This window comes from Urocitellus parryii, chromosome 3 (assembly GCF_045843805.1).
Source record: "Urocitellus parryii isolate mUroPar1 chromosome 3, mUroPar1.hap1, whole genome shotgun sequence".
Lineage (NCBI taxonomy): Eukaryota > Metazoa > Chordata > Mammalia > Rodentia > Sciuridae > Urocitellus > Urocitellus parryii.
Genome location: NC_135533.1, coordinates 33891314 through 33907933, shown reverse-complemented (window position 1 = coordinate 33907933; position 16620 = coordinate 33891314). Strand labels below are relative to the sequence as shown.

At 36.5% G+C, this 16620-nt stretch overlaps 1 protein-coding gene across 1 annotated transcript in view; it reads left to right on the top strand.

Moving 5' to 3' along the window:
* The window catches only part of Col28a1 (collagen type XXVIII alpha 1 chain), a 160377-nt gene that overhangs the window by 54634 nt on the left and 89123 nt on the right, over positions 1–16620 (top strand). Inside the window, exons 15-20 of the mRNA XM_026391533.2 lie at positions 117–185; positions 3743–3811; positions 4876–4944; positions 10435–10506; positions 11236–11304; positions 13975–14046. Of these exons, the coding sequence (XP_026247318.2) occupies positions 117–185; positions 3743–3811; positions 4876–4944; positions 10435–10506; positions 11236–11304; positions 13975–14046 (420 nt within the window). The remainder of the gene's footprint in view (positions 1–116; positions 186–3742; positions 3812–4875; positions 4945–10434; positions 10507–11235; positions 11305–13974; positions 14047–16620) is intronic.

The following is a 16620-nucleotide window of genomic DNA, read 5'->3' as shown; positions in this document are numbered from 1 at the left end:
TATGATTTTACTTGTTGATTTTTTTGAAGTATAAATAATCAATCCTTAATTCAGATTGGAAAGCATAAAAGAAGGAGGTTTTATTTATTGTTGTACTTCTGACGTTTTCTATACAGGGAGATTTGGGACCTGTGGGACCTCAAGGACCAATGGGCATCCCGGGCACTGGGAGTCAAGGAGAACAGGTAACTGATGCTTGTTTTCATTCTCATGGTACCAAGCATTCCAGCCCAATCCTGGTGTTCATTGAAGGCCAATCCTGCAAACATCTATGAGTACATTTGACAGTCAAATTGCAATGAAATATATGTTAAGTCCAGAAATGAATGTAGAAGGAGAGTGTCATGGAAACATTTTCGTTTAATAACTTTCCAAGACTCAAATATAAATTTTATACTTCTTGGTGCTTTGACTTTTATCACTAAAACCTAATTAACCAGGGTATGAGTTTGGAAGTAACACTTTATATTTTTAGTTCCCCTTGGGAGAGCAGTCGTCTACTTACGTGTCAGTTTGAATGTTATTTCCCCTCAAAACTTTGTGATTATGTCCCACTCGGTCCCAATGCCAGGGGAGAACTTCCCACCCTTATCTACACACCAAACTAAAAATGGTATTAAACTTAAAATAAGGACCAGAATTGGAAGTGATCAATTTATTTAAGTGGCATCCTTCTTGGATATAAGCAATCTACAAGTAGGATTTTATAAAAGTCACCTGGCCCCTTTTGGTCAGAAGAAAGGAAAGACCTCTGCTTCTACGATCTGGTAACTTTTAGAAAAACTGGATAATTGTCTAAATAATGTGAAAATAGTATAACAGTAATTTTACTATTATTATTTACCATACACTTTGAAAATTAAAAAAAAATAGTGTGTTATATGTCATAGTGGGGTTCATTTTGACATACTCATAAATGCATGTCACATAGTTTTACCATATACATTTATCTACATATCTCATTTAATAAAATGTCAGTAGCAAATACAGATTTATCACCCAGGTTAAAAAGTGACAAGTTGGTTTGATGAAAATTTATGGTTAAGATTTGGATTATCCTGTGGCCTAGAGCATGAATACTGCTTCTTTTATCGAGGGTATTATGGAAAGAAGAAAACCTTGAGACAATTCCAAATCTCACTAGACATTTAGCTGTGAGTTTGTTTCTAACCATCTGCTAACTTGTTATTATTATTACATATTTTTGTCAAACCAGGCAACAGTGAAGTTGGCTATTACTCCTCTTTCCATTTCCTTGCTCTTGGCTGTGTTAAGAGGATTAAGGTGCAGAAGAAGCCAAGATAAATCTGTAAATAAATATTTAGATAATAATTAAGAGTTGAGTGTTTTGACTCCTGCAGGATCCTGAATTGACTCTTCCATCAGGCCTTCTCAGGATTTCTAGTGTATTTTCTGGGTTCATCAGGGCTCACATTCTGGTCCTGAAAGCTGCCTGATGGCACTGCCACATCCTGTGTCTTATGCTGAGTTACCACTCTGGTGGAGAATGAGGTTCAAAGAGAGACGGGTCTGTCCAGATGGCCAGTGGATCCCAGCCCGCCCACCTGTGGCTTCCTGTTTCCTTTAATGCTGGTCCTTGATGGAGTTTGTTGCAGCTTAAAAAGCAAGCAAACAAACAAACAAACAAAAAACTCAAGCCTCCTTGACTTCCTTCATTTTCTTCTCCAAGAGAAAAAAAAAGACAATTTTTGAGTAAAAATGTCCTTATAGAATTGACCCCTAATGGATAGGAAGCAAATGGAATGTATTCTTTGTAAACTGCTTTAAACAAGAATTTATTTACCCCATTAAGATAAATGACATAAATTCTACTTAAATTTAACCTGTGTATGCAGTTATTCAACTTTCTTCTTATCCTTAATTTAACAAGTTTATCCATTGAATTATTGTGATTATTATTTCTCCCAATGTCACTTGTAGAAATGAGTTTTCCTACTCATCTGTTTACGAGTGAACTTCTGTTTCCATCATCATGTTTACAATTTTTTTAAATGACCTCCAGATTTTCACTAAATATTTGGAGGCTTGATAGCTTCAGATGTTTTACAAAATAAAGTGGAATATAAATAACCACATACACGCATGTACATCTACACATGGCACATCCTGTAATTTTTTTTGTCCTATTTGTATGCAACTTGTGGACTACTGTAAAAGTCAGAAAGGGTTATGTTTTGTCACCAGTCAATATTGACAGTGCAACAACCTTAACTTCCCTAAATTGTTTGGGCTGCTTACCTTTGTCAACCAGAGAAAAAAGGGACTAGTATTTGTATTTTTAAAATGAAAAAGCAGTGGTATCATCTAAGGGAGAAAAGGGGATAACATCCATTACATTATGACTGTATAAAATAAACATTATTTGTGGGATATAAGCAAAACAGATTTTTTTTTTCTCTCTCGTCATTCTTTAATGTTTTTTCACCCCCTAAAATAGGGGACTCTTTCTGTCTTGAAAGAAATTTCCAACAGACTCTAAACTTTAAAAAATAAACAAATCACTTTTAAGTAATAGAAAGTTGTAGGGTCATTGCAAGTTGCCAGTCTCAGATTTAATTCTGTAACAAAAAGTGTTCAGTCAATATGTTAACTTTGCTTTTAGTCTTCATTATCTGGTACCATCTGTAGGGAGGGAGTGTTTCTCAGTTCTCTGGGGCTGAGCCAGGGAGGAGGCTGGGTGTGAGGGCCTGAGGACTCTTTCTTGTTTGGTGCTATAGCAGGTGGCTTTGGGTACTCAGAGCTTTGCAGATGTGTGAAGCTGACCTCTTCCTTGTGGGGCTCCTTCATGGGTCTCTTTGACTGTCCCTTCTAGGGTGTGATGAAGAGTCCCTTCCTGCAGCTGCTCGTCCCTCTCTGCCTCTGCTTTACTGGGGACTTTCTCTGTTGGAGTTCTGTTATCCTTCCATGTCTCTTGGGCAAGACTGATAATAGTTCCAGGCCAACTCTGTCTCACACTTAGCATACAATTTCTTTGCAGGGACATCTCATGTGACTTTTGCCCTGGTAGACTCTGGATCCACAGATGGCCCCTGGCTTCTTTTGGTGACCACAGGCCATCTTAGCTTTCTCAAGCTTGAGTTGGATTCTGGCCCCTTGGTTCCCCAAAACAAAAATCAAATTATACAAGTAAGAAATATCCACTGAAGTCCTCTTTCTAGACTAAAGAAAGAGGTAACTCAAACCCCTTCCATTTTCTTTAAAAAAAAAAAAAAAGCCCTCCTTATAATCTAGACTACTGGAGAACTTTACAAGTCCTCTCTTCCTCCCATCTGCAGTGTGAGGGAGAGAATCAGTCTGGTCATTCTTCATTGTGGCGTCTGCTGGCTTGTTGCTTCTTAGAGCTCAGATCAAACTTTCAATTTAACATCTCAATAAACAGTCTGTCCAAGAAGGGGTATAGGGTTTGCTTGCATGTGACAGAGATATGAATTGGGTCAACAATTTGATGAAATTATACTTTTCTTATTTAAAATTCGAAGCTGGCCTGGTGATTCTCCATCAGTGTTGTTAGGGATTCAGGCTGTTCTCTTCTGCTAGTCTGCCATCCCATCTAGGGTTCAACTAGAAGCCCTTGCCACTCCATTCAAAAAAACGTTTATGTCATATATATTATCTATTATGGAATGAGAACTAAATGATTGTGTTAGAGGACTTGAAACTGTTCTTACCCAAATATCTTCTTGATTTCATTAATAACATTCTTAAAATTTTTATTTCAAAGGGAATCCAAGGTCCTACTGGTCCCCCTGGTCCACAAGGACCCCCAGGACAAGGATTACCTGGTTCTAAGGTAACTTTCTAAATGACAGCAGAGTTTATCTATAGTAGAATTGCTGTTTTCTGGTCAATGTTATTTGGAAGAGAACAGATAGAGTGAACTTAGAAATCAGAGATCTTTATACCAAATATTACTGATATTCCTAACAATTTATAAATTGTAATATATATTCTTTATGCTTTAAGAAGGTTTTACTTACACAGACTTATTTATATTCTTTGATATTTTTGGGTAATAGACCGTATTCTGGCAACGCAAACTGTAATGTCAGTAGACCGTGGCCTGTGGTTCCAGGCCTCTCTGGGTTTTGGCTAATTGGTTTTCTCATAAGCACTCCCCCAGGAGTGCTGTTAAGGAGACAGTCAAAAATGAGCTGAATGGAGCCATTACTTATCATTCTGCAATATATTTATACTTAGCCTTATGTTCTATTTGTGTTTTTATATACCTCTGATTCCATGAACATTGTTATCAAGTTACCTCTTTATTTGTAACTGTTATTTATCTCTGGAGGAAAGGCATGCCACTTATTATTTAGCTAACTACTTTTAATGTTGTTTCAAGGAATCACTAATCATGGTTAAATAAACAAAATGCTTCCCAGAGACTTCTCACCTGAGAGTATACTTCTTACAGCTGTCCATATGAGAAGTAGCTCCATAGAAAACTACTGCTTTCCTTGTGGTTTTTATTGAAGGCTTATCATTGAAAACTAAGGTTGCTTTCTCTGGTTATGATATTGCTCTTGATCAGACAGACATCATCTTGGCTTTCAATGTGTCCGTTTTAGTTGTTCTAGAATGTAACTGCCTATCTTTTCTAGGTGCCTCCACAGGAGCTCTTAACCAATTGTGAACATACTACATACCCTATATTTTAAGTCGGTCCACATTTATATGTTCCAAATATGATAAAAATCCATCTGGCCTAGAGGATCCCAGGCCATACATGTATGAATTAAGCACATGAAACTATTTTATCTCACTTTGTTGAAAGAAGACAACTCTTAGGAGATCAAAGTCAGGGATATGTTGTTTTTATTTTGCTGCAATATTTCAGTACTCTTTCCTTACCAGGGAGAAGTAGGCCCCATGGGACCTACAGGCCCTAGAGGACCAGTGGGGATTGGAGCGCAAGGTCCAAAGGTGAGTTGATTCTGCTGTTCAGATGCTATTAAGAAAGTTATGTAACATTAAACCTTCCTTTATGTCCAATTGCAATACAGATCAGCATGTGCCATCTATCTAACTTGATATAACTTAAAATGTGGCTAATAGAATAATTCTGATTATATACATGGCTTGCTTGATAATTGGTATTATACAGTGCCATTCCAAAAGAAATGCTTCACTTGGGGCAGGAGACTTGTTTATCTTGTTGATTATTGAACACCCAGTTTTGAGGTCATGATAGGTACTCAATAAATACTACTGAAGAAAAGGATGCACCCTTCACAAGTTCTGTAACTCATTCTCAAAGTGTGTAGGGTCTGATGAGCCAGGCCGAGCACTACACTTCACCCTTGTTCTGCTGTCATTGCTGTGATTCCTATAAACATTTGGGTATTAGAAGAATATATAAGGTAACCCGGGCATGGTGGCTTATGCCTGTAATCCCAGTGGCTCGGGAGGCTGAGGCAGGAGAACCTCGAGTTCAAATCCAGCCTCAGCAAAGCGAGGTGCTAAGCAACTCAGTGAGACCCTGTCTCTAAATAAAATACAAAATAGGGCTGGGGATGTGGCTCAGTGATTGAGTGCCCCTGAGTTCAATCCCTGGTACTACCCTCCCACCAAAAAGAAAAGAATATGTAAGTTGAGGGTCTAGGAATAATTGACATGTTATATGTGTAATTATAAAGAAAAAAACATATTAAATAGCATAATAGCTACAGTTTTGTATGGTGTTGATGTGCTACCTAATATGCTAACTGTATGACATATGTACATGCACATTATGTCATTTATATATTAATTCCAGAGAGGCAGTCTACAATATAGCAAGGCTAAGCCTTACCACCTAAATTCAAATCCCGGTTTTGTCACTTACAAATTGTGCAGCCTTAAGTTTCTCTCATTTTAAAAAAGAAAATATTTCAAATATGCTCACCAGTACACATAATAATACAAAGAATGCACATGTATTCCACTGCCCAGCTTCATCAAATGATAACATTTTGCCGGGTTGACTCAAAATTCAGTTTTAAAGAAGCACTACAGATAAAGCAGAGACACAGGCTCCACCCTGTCTGAGGGCCTTTGCTCTGCCTCCCCTCCCCAGACATACCCCTATCGTGACTTTGGTGTTTATCATTCCTTCAAATTTTTCTAGTTCCCCACATGTGTTTTTATACATAAACCACATATTACTATTTTGTGTTCTTAAACTATACGTATCCTTCTTCAATATAGTTATACTTAGTCTTGTGTGTTTTATTAGTACTTTTATATGCCTATAATCAATTAATTCATTTTTATTGCTCTATACTATTCTATTGTGTGAAAAATCTCATTTTATGTTTACCCATTTGTTGATGGATATTTGAATTGCCTCTCATTTTTTTGCTTTTGTCAACCATGCTCCATTGACATTGTTCTCTTTTGTATAAGTTAGAGTCCAAGTTTCCCTCACTTATGGAAGATAGAGGTAGGACTGGAAGACTGCACAGTATGCCAGTCTTCAACTTTGCTTTGCCAAAGTCCTGTTCAACAGGGGTGCCACACCATGCTCCTGCTAGCAACAGGCAGTGACTTCAGCACAAAATGTGTAAAATATATCTCATTGTTTTAGTTTTTATTCCCTGTTACTAAATGAACAGTTTTTCATGTGCTTAATGGACCTCTAGCTTTTCTCTTTGTAAATTGCTATATTCATTATTTTTTTGAGGTTAGGTTTTTTTTTTTCTTGTTAGAGTTCTTTATCTGGATGTTATTCTTTTGTTATATGGGTTGCAAATATCTTCTCCTAGGCTGGGGCTTGCATTTCCAGTTTGGGGTATCTTTTAGTGTATGGAAGTTTTACATTTCTATCACCTTCTGACTTCTGCTTTAAAAATATTATTTAAAAAGTATTTATTGGCCTTATAGCCATAAAGATATTCCTGTGTTTCTGAATATTTTTTAGTATCTTTTAAAAAAAAATTTAGTCTTAAATCCACATGGAATCTGTTTTTGTGTATGGGCTAATGTAGGATCTATTTTTTTTCCCTCACATTGATAACAAGGTGTTCATGCTTCAGTTCTTGAATAAACCATCTTGGTCACACTGATTTGTAATGCCATCATGTTCTATGTCAGGATTCTGTATTTGTGAGGAGCGGTGCCTGAGTGGCCTATGATGCTTTCTTTGTATATCTCTCTCAGTGCTACTTCCTGCTATTAACCATGACAGATTAAAAATAAGTTTTGCATTTGATGGGAAAAATACTCACATCATATTCTTTCTTGCTTATTATCTATCGATTCTATGTATATTAGGATTAGATTGCAAAATTTAATAAAATGTCCCCTTAGGATAGCATTGAATCTAGAGATCAAATATTGAAACTTTCAAACTACAAGGTAAAATTCAGATTTTTAGGAAAATATTTTATCATTTTCTCCAGAGATTTCATAACTTGTACTTCTTTTGTGAAAATTATTCTCAGATATCCTGGAAAAATGTTTGCAATTGGAATTTTTCTCTTTTTCTGTATCTTCTAGTTATTAGGGATCTATAGGAAAAGTTTTTAATTTGTTTGGTATTAGTTTTGGTATGTTGATTTTTAAATCTATTCACCATGTGAAATCACTTATTCTAATTGTAGAGTCTCTTGCTTTTTTATTTAACACTGTGTGTACATGATCATGTTGTCTGAAGTTGAAAACAATTTTTCTTTCTTAGTCCTTCTTTCTCTTATTTATTTTTATATTTATTTTTTCTTATTTATTTATTATAGTGCTAGGATCTTAGGTAAATTGTTGAAATGAAGTAACCTCAAAGGAAGTGCTTCTAAAGTGGCACTCTTGTTTGCTGTAGTTTTGGGGATATACCCTCTATTAGGTCAATGAAATTCTCTTTTATTTCAACCATACCAAATGCTGTTTACTAATTTTAAATGAATACTAAATTTTATCAAATTCTCCATATCCTTAAATAATTGTATCTTTTTTTCCCTTTTAACCTATTGAACTGATACATTAACAGAGTTTTTAGATGTTGAATAATCCTTGTACTTTTGATTTAAATCTAATTGATCATAAGTATACTCTTTCATGATGATAATTCAATTGACTAATATTTTATTCAGGATTTTGCATACATTTAAAATGACTATTATATGATTAGCATATAATAACTATACATGCTTAAACTTCACTATTTGATAAGTTTTAGTATATGTTTGTGCTTGAAACCCTCTCACAACTAAGATAATAAAGGCATCCATTACCCACAAAAGTTCTGTTACCTTCTGTAATACCATCTTTCCCTCTCTCCCTCAATATTCCTGTATACTAATTCGTTTTTCAATGATCTCTAACCATTGATCTGCATTTTGTCAGTACATATTAGTTTACGGGTTTTTAGAATTTTGTATAAATGTGATCATATACTATGTATGTTTCCAGTTTCTTTTCAAAAGCATTTTGAGATACATATTGTAGCATTATGGATGGTTTATTTTTCCATGTTGCTGAGTGGCTTTCCATTGTGTAGATATATTACAACTTATCCATTTGCCTCTTGTAAGTTCATTGTTTCTAGGGTTTGGATAATTTAAATAAAGTTGCTATGAACATTTATTTATATGCTTTTGTGTGGACAACAAGTGCTTTCATTTTTCTCAGATAAGAACTCAGAAGTGAAATTGTTAAATTACTGGGTCATATCAAATTGGGTAGATTTCCTTTTTTTTTCTAGTTTTTTTTTCTTTTTTTTTTTTTAATTGAGAATGCATTTGTTTATTTTTTTACAGAATTTTTTTTGTAGATTTTTTAAAAAATGAATAACTGTGGAATGGATAATAATACTTTTAAAGATTTTTCAAATTGATTTTTCAAAATAATGACAGCAGAATGCATTACAATTCTTATTACACATATAGAGCACAATTTTTCATATCTCTGGTTATATATAAGTATGTTCATACCAATCCATGTCTTCATACATGTACTTTGAATAATGATGTCAAAGTTTTTAGAAATCCTTGTATAAAATTTAAAAATTTTCTTTTTTAAATGTTAAAAATTCCTGTTAGATATTTATTCATTATTATTAGTTTTTAAAACTATTGCCTTTTAATTTTGTGAATCTTTGTACATTTTGTTTTCAAGTTTATTTTTTATTCTTTCATGTTTATCATATTCTTCCACTTTTTTTTAAAAAAGGTTTACTATGTTTTTTACTCCCAGTAGTTTTTTTTTAATATTGGCAGAAATGTTTTTTGATTAAGTCAATATTTTTTTGCTTTTACTAAGTGCAGCATGAACAATTTTATGCTCTTTGAAATTAACACTTTTTAATGAATATTTTAAAGAACTTTTTTTTTTTCTTTTTTGGAGGTATCAGGGATTAGACTCAGGGGCACTCAATCACTGAGCCACATCCCCAGCCCTATTTTTGTGTTTTTTTTTTTTTTTTTTTTTTTAAGAGAGAGGGGAGAGAGAGAGAGAGAGAGAGAATTTTTTAATATTTATTTTTTAGTTCTCGGCGGACACAACATCTTTGTTGGTATGTGGTGCTGAGGATCGAACCCGGGCCGCACGCATGCCAGGCGAGTGCGCTACCGCTGAGCCACATCTCCAGCAATATTTTTGTGTTTTTTAAATTTAGAGACAGGGTCTCACTGAGTTGCTTAATGCCTTGCATTTGCTGAGGCTGGCTTTGAACTCATGATCCTCCTGTCTTACCCTTTTGAGTTGCTGAGATTACAGGCATGCGCCACTACACCCAGCAAGAACTTATTTTTAATCACAAATTAAGTTGAAAGCAAATAGAATGATTGAATATGAGAACTGGAAGTGGTGTTGGGGCCCAATTTTTCATTTCATTTTATGTTAGTTTTCCAGAGGCAATGTTATAACAAAGAACCACAAACTTGGTGGCTTAGGAAAACAAAAAATCATTTTCTCATGGTTTTTGGATGCTAGAAGTCCAAAGTCAAAGTGTTCACAGGTCTTGTTTTCCCCCAAGCCTGTAGACAGAATCCTTGCTTGTCTGTGTAGCTGTGGTCCTGATCCTTGCCCTACTACTATTTTCACTTTTGTCTTTGTCTCTGTGGCCACATGATGATTTCCCTATATATTTTTCTTCACTTGGAATTTTCCTATTTTTATCAAGACACCATTAATACTTTATTAGGATTCATCTTAATTATCTGATCTTAATTTGACCATATCTGCAAAGACTCTATTCTAACCAAGTTTACTTTGGGGGGCTTGCTATTGAACCCATGGTCATAGAATACAAAACTGAGTCCCAGAAGGTGAAGTAATGTGCCCAAGGTCAACCGGCTTAGTTACTATTAATTACTAATCAGATTTCTCAGCTCAGAGACTTTTCTCAAACATTGTAAGATGTATCCAATGGCAAGTACCTCAGAATGTAGGTGGTTGGTAAATACAAACTTAAGGGAGATAATATCTTTGTTTATCCACCAGGGGGAGCCAGGTTCAAAAGGTTCCCCGGGTCAACCAGGAGAACCAGGAGAAGATGGAGCTGCAGGGAAGAAGGTAAGAGTAAGGTTTTCATATTATTGGAGTTCAAACCATTGGACCAGACTGGTATCTTGGTCCTGTAGGAGCTCAAATTAAACCATCCAGCACAAAGAATATCTTTAAAAAGAAAAGTTACACAATTTAAAATTTCCCTTTCACTTACTCTGGATAGAAAGAGCACCAATTTAAAGGCTAAAATAGTGTTTCACATTCTCTGCCTCCTCTCTGGTATTTTGGCCTTGGCATTTTCCAGTAACCTAGTTCCTTCAGGATTTCTAGAAAGCACATTAATTTAAACTTAAAGAAAAATACCCCTTTTACCCCTTCCAAAAGGAGAGTCTGTAAATGCATTCAGGAAGTAAGACCATTGTAAAGATTTCCTGAATAATTTTGAGTTGACATTTGAAACTCATTTTTCAATAAAAGTACTGAAAAACAGCAGATGGAAAGGCTGAAGGTCTTTCTTGTTAAAAATAATATCCACCAAATGTGAATGAAGAGCCAAAGGAAAGTGAGCTTATTGCTTTGGAAATTGGCTGAGAAATTAGACTTTTTCATGATATTTCAGCTGCTCTGGTTGAACTGAAGTTTAATGTTAATTTATTCATTGATATGCTTCCAAATTAATTTTGAGACTAGAGTGGAGGGTCTCAGCTGAATCTGCTGGCAATAAGAGGAGACAAGGTAGAATTATGTATTCTGTCTATGGAACGTTAGCTAAGACTTCAGTGTGATTTCCTCTAGGGAGAAGCCGGGCTTCCAGGAACAAGAGGCCCAGAAGGACCGCCTGGAAAAGGACAACCTGGCCCCAAGGTTTGCAAATGACAAGATGTTGGGGGAAACGGCCTGTCTATGTTCTGGTCCTGAGGCTAAGGAACCAACCTAGGAGAAATTTGGTTTTTATTCTTGCTGTGTCAATTGTATTTACATCTGGCTTTAAATTATGGATACTATCTTGTAAGCTTTTGGAAGACAGCAATGTATTATTCATTTTTATTTTCCTAACATCTATCATAAGACACAGCATAGAGAAGGGTTCAACACATGTTTTCTCAATAAATGGTCACATTGACATTTAAAAAACACATAGAAGGAAAAGAAGCCTCAGGACACATTGTTGAAACTTGAAAGTCCGTAAATTTTCTTCAGATCTTTATAGAATCTCATACAATAGTAAGAAATATAACTTTTTTAATGGCAATCTAGGGGGGCGCTGTGTAAGCTGTGTGCTTGGCCTGTGCAAGGCCCTGGGTTTGCTCCTTGACACCACAAAGTAAATAAATAGATAAGAATTTAAAAATAAAATAAATGATGATTTTATTTCACAATGGTATGTTTTATACCCTGTAGAAATTCTGGTTGAATGACATCTTTCTGTGTGAAGATGAGAAATATAAATTCATCAGTAGGGTGAGGCTAGTAGTGACATAATCGACCGCCTCCAAAGTGCCAGATGTCTCAGTAACTTTTATAAAATAATCATCAATATGCACATAAAGATTCTTATGGATGATATATGAATAAAGTAAAAATGAAATTTGTATACTTATTAATATTTTATTGTAATTCTAATAAAATTATAATTGATAGCTTAAGAAGTCTATGTCCTGTGACAATATAAATACTACAAAATAAACAAGGAGAATGTGCACTGCAGGGAAAGGCCACTAGACTTGTGGCTTTGAGGTGGTCTGTGGCTTCTGGAAGGCCATTGGAGAAGAGTGGCAGGATCATCTTACAGCTCAGGCAGGCCATGGTGCAGTGTTGACATCTCATTTCATTTAGTTATGTTCCTTTTCTTCTGGGGTAATTGAGGTCGATAAGTAGGTTTGGAAGAGAGTGGAAGAAAATAAATAGAGTTGGTTATGTTTTGTCTCTAATGACAGTAATAATGATGTGATAGTGATAATTGGACACCTGTTTTTTTAACCTATGTTGCTGCTGTCCGTTAGTATGGACTCTGGGAGTTCATTTCATCTGTCCATTCCACGGGAGCCCACCTCTTCTTCTTGGTGGAACATTTTCTTTGCTGATGACTGTAGAATAGTCTATTGGTCATCAATATGTGGTTCCAGGACCAGAAACAGTCACATCACCTGGGAATGTTAGACATGCAAATTAAAATTGGGCACCACTGAAGACCTACTGAGTAAGAAATGCTGGGTGTGGGGCCCCGCAATCTACTCTAACAAGCCCTCCAGGTGATTCAGATGCTCAAGTTTGAAAACCATGGTTTAATCATTTATATCATGAGTATTTAAGTGACCTCAACTGCAAACCCCAAAGAGCAATACCTTCGGTGGGGTGGGTCCACATGTGGATTTGGCAGTGTTAGGCAGTAGTTCAGGATGCCAAGATGGTGGAGCAGGGTTTAAGAAAGATGCTGCTGAAGAATAGACAGGGGATGTGCTCTCATGTCCCTGTGTAGGGTAAGTCCCATTACCATGACAACTCCCGCCACTGAGGCCTTATAACCACGACAACTTCCGCCACAGGTTTGGTATTTTAAAACGACCAATGGGGATAAAGTGGACAGTATTATAATTAGGTTTTCTAAAGTAACCAATGGGGGAAAATTGGACCATATTTGAATCAGGTAACCAATAGGAGCAAGTGGGGTAAGGCCTTGAATCAGGTCCATCTAGGGAAGACAACATCTCACAGCTCCACATATAAAACTCTAATTTCCAGACATTGGGCCCACTCTGTTCCAACTTAAGGAGTGCTACTTTTACCTTCACCTTCAATAAATCCGTACTTTGCCTGTAACTTGTGTACACTTGCTCAATTCTTTGGGGCACCAGGACCTGAACCCCAACTGGACATCCTGATGATAACAGCAGGAGAGCCTTAGTTGAAACAGTGTCATAAAGTTGGGAGGCTTCCTGATTGAAGGTAACAACTGCTTTGGGGGAGCCCTGCCCGACACAGCCATGCTGGAAACATCCAGAAGGCTGGTTTTGGATCTGCTTCAGGTTAATGCTGAAATATCTTACGACAGAACCTATGTTACCATGATTTGTCTCCTTGGGAGGAATGAACTAGACTCCCCACTGGGGAAGAAATGGGATTGTAAAAAATGTCTTTTTTTTTATGTTTTAAAACCGAAATAGCATTAAAACAGAAAGACAGGATGAAAAAGCATAGTCGGATCTCTTTCATGAAACTCTGAATGCCTCAGAACCATCTGTTAATAGACCAAGGGCGCAAAACAAGTATAAATTCAAGTAAAAGTTCTCAAAGATTCAGAATGTAGATTTTTAAAAATATTAAGTCATATTGAATAATTGATGAAGACAGAACAATTCTGGAGTTACTCAGTTTTTCTGAAGAACATTGACAAACCCGGTACAACTAAGCCGGGCTCAGGCATATCGCCTTAAAATTAGTATTTGTTGAGAATTCTGGCTTGGAGGTGGTCATTGTTAGGTTAGGAGAGGGTTTGTTACTACAACATCTATATTTTCATAATTATTTTGTCAGGGTGATGAAGGAAAGAAAGGAAGCAAAGGAAATCAAGGACATATGGGATTTCCAGGACCTGCGGGGCCAAAGGTATGTTTCTTATATCCTCATTTATGCTTTCAGGAGATTGTAATTGTGTCTGGTTTCAATAGATTAGAATTCCACTGCAAATTTGATTACTTGTTTCCTTCCCAACAAATACAAAACAAAACCTCCCAAATAATAAAAAAGAAAAAGCCTTTAGAAAACATTCTACTCCCAGACCCAAATAGAATTCAGTAAAGAGATCACCATGGAGTATGTAATCTTCACTGAAATATTTATGCTTCTAAGAGGGAATCTGTACGTCAACCTGCTCAATTACCAAACAGTCAGAAGTTGAGATAAAGCTGGGGTCGTAGAAAATACCAATTCTTCATGATCTCATTTGGCTGAACCAGAAGTCGGGGGACTGAGAGGCAGCACGGCCTGAGGAGGAGCAGGCTTCAGGAGGCCCCTTCCATTGGACTCGGCTCCAGCTTCTCAGAGCCAGTTGCTTCCCAAATGGAAAGAACAAAATATGATTAATTTCACAGAGTTATTGTGAATATAGGGAGTTAATAAAGCATTCAGCATGGTACCTGGCACCTACTAAGTATTCATCACATGGAGTTATTCAGAGAGAAAAAATCCATACTGTGAAATAGAAAATAGAGGCCTGTGATCCTCATAAATTGTCCAGAACAGGGAGCTGAGGAGGAATTGAAGGAGATTGTAAGGCAAGGAGGTATGTGTCCTGAGTCAGGTGAGAACATGGTGATTGTGTTGAATATGTCAAGAAGTAAACTGCAAATCCAAGAGAATTTATGCCTCTCGGAAGATGCTGATTGTAAGAAAAGAGATAAGGAGTATATTCAAGGATGAGATGATTGAAGAGCAAATTTTAAAGAATGATATTAGCAAGAGCAGGTAAAAAACCAAAGCCTCACCTGTAGACCAGTGATTCTGAAATGCTAGCGTCCATCAGTGTCACCTGGTGAGCTTGTTACAAATCCATATTTCTTGGTCCTATTCCTAGAGATAAGGATTCAATAAGTGGGTGGGTCCCCGTAATCTTTTTTTCTCCAAGAAAGTCCTCAGACATTGGTAGTTCAAGAAGCACAATTTGAGAAATGTCCACTATATAAGAACTGTGTTGTATTAGTGTGAATAACAGGGCTTACTTTTAATGTTTTTGTTGCTCTTACTCAAAGTGAGAATTTTTATATTTTGAAATAAGGATTTTTTTCCCCTTAAGGTGGAGTTGCAGAATTGCCATATTTTAAAGCATAATCGTATCTTCATCCAGGGGCTTTGTATGCCTAAAAACTGTATACTTTCTGTGATACTTTTTATAGTTTAAAATGAGCCTTTAAAAATAAGAACAAATCAAATTTAGAAGCATAATTTTTCTTTGCCTCTCATTTTAGTGAGGAATTTTAACAGGTATCTTGTTTCTTTGCCACAGGATTGGATGGGGGGGGAGTTATCTGTGGCCAGATCCTGACCGACATGTATGTGCCAGTACTAGTTATGCATTGTGTCAAACCCTACAGGGTTCAGGTTTAAGGACTGGTTTGTACATACCCTCACAAGGACTGGGCCCCAGCAGATTGGCGTTCTTACCTTGTGGGTTGTAATGGATAATTTTACCACCCAGTAGAGGCCTTAGGTGGGAAGATGGACACTGGCTCTTCACTGGTGAATCAGATCCATGGGGTCCCTCCTGGAGGAAGTGGGAAACCCAAGAAACAGTTCAGAGGACATGAATCAGGCAGAGGAAGGATTAGTCATCAATCTGAAGTCCTAGAGGATCAGATAGAAGCATAGCATCGAAATAGATCAACCTCTAGTGCAGTTCTCCACGGTTTTGTTTTTGTTTTTGTAAAGGGCAGATAGTAAATATTTAAATTTGTGGGCTAAGAAGAAAAATTGAAGACATTGCATCCATGAAAGCCCATTGTTAGCCCAGTGCTCTTCAAAATCTGGGGGCAGGGTGGCTTTGGCCACATCTACTCCAGAGCAATAGTTTCCAAATTGTTCTGGTTGTAAAAACTCTGGCAGTAAAATTCTGACCACACTCCAGTATAGATTTATTTATTTATACATACTTGAAATTGAACCCAGGGGCACTTTAACACTGAGCTACATCCCTAGTCCCTTTTTAATTCTTATTTTGAATTAGGGTCTCAGTAAATTGCCCAGACCAGTCTCAAATTTGTAATCCTCCTGTCGTAGCCTACAGAATTACTGGGATTACATGTGTGTATCACAATGCCTGTCTTGTTTATTTTTAATCAATTTTATTCATAAACTATCTTATATGTTATCAGTTTTCATAAACAATGGGATTTGTGGTGTGTGCAGTGAAAGTTGCTTTGAAATATGGTTTTCTAAAGTATGGTAATGGGGTCCATGTCAGAGTCATCAGAGGTACTTCATGAACATGCCTATTCCTGGGCTGCACCCCTAGATCAATCTGAAGCTCTGGGACTTGAAACCTAGGGCTGCATATCTACTTAACTCTTTTGATAATTCTTATGCTTACTAAAATTTGAGAATTGCTGGTTTACATTTCAGGTGAGACAGAGGAATTACCTCTTGCTCCAAATTGAGTCTCTATGACTTACTATTAAATCCAAAAAG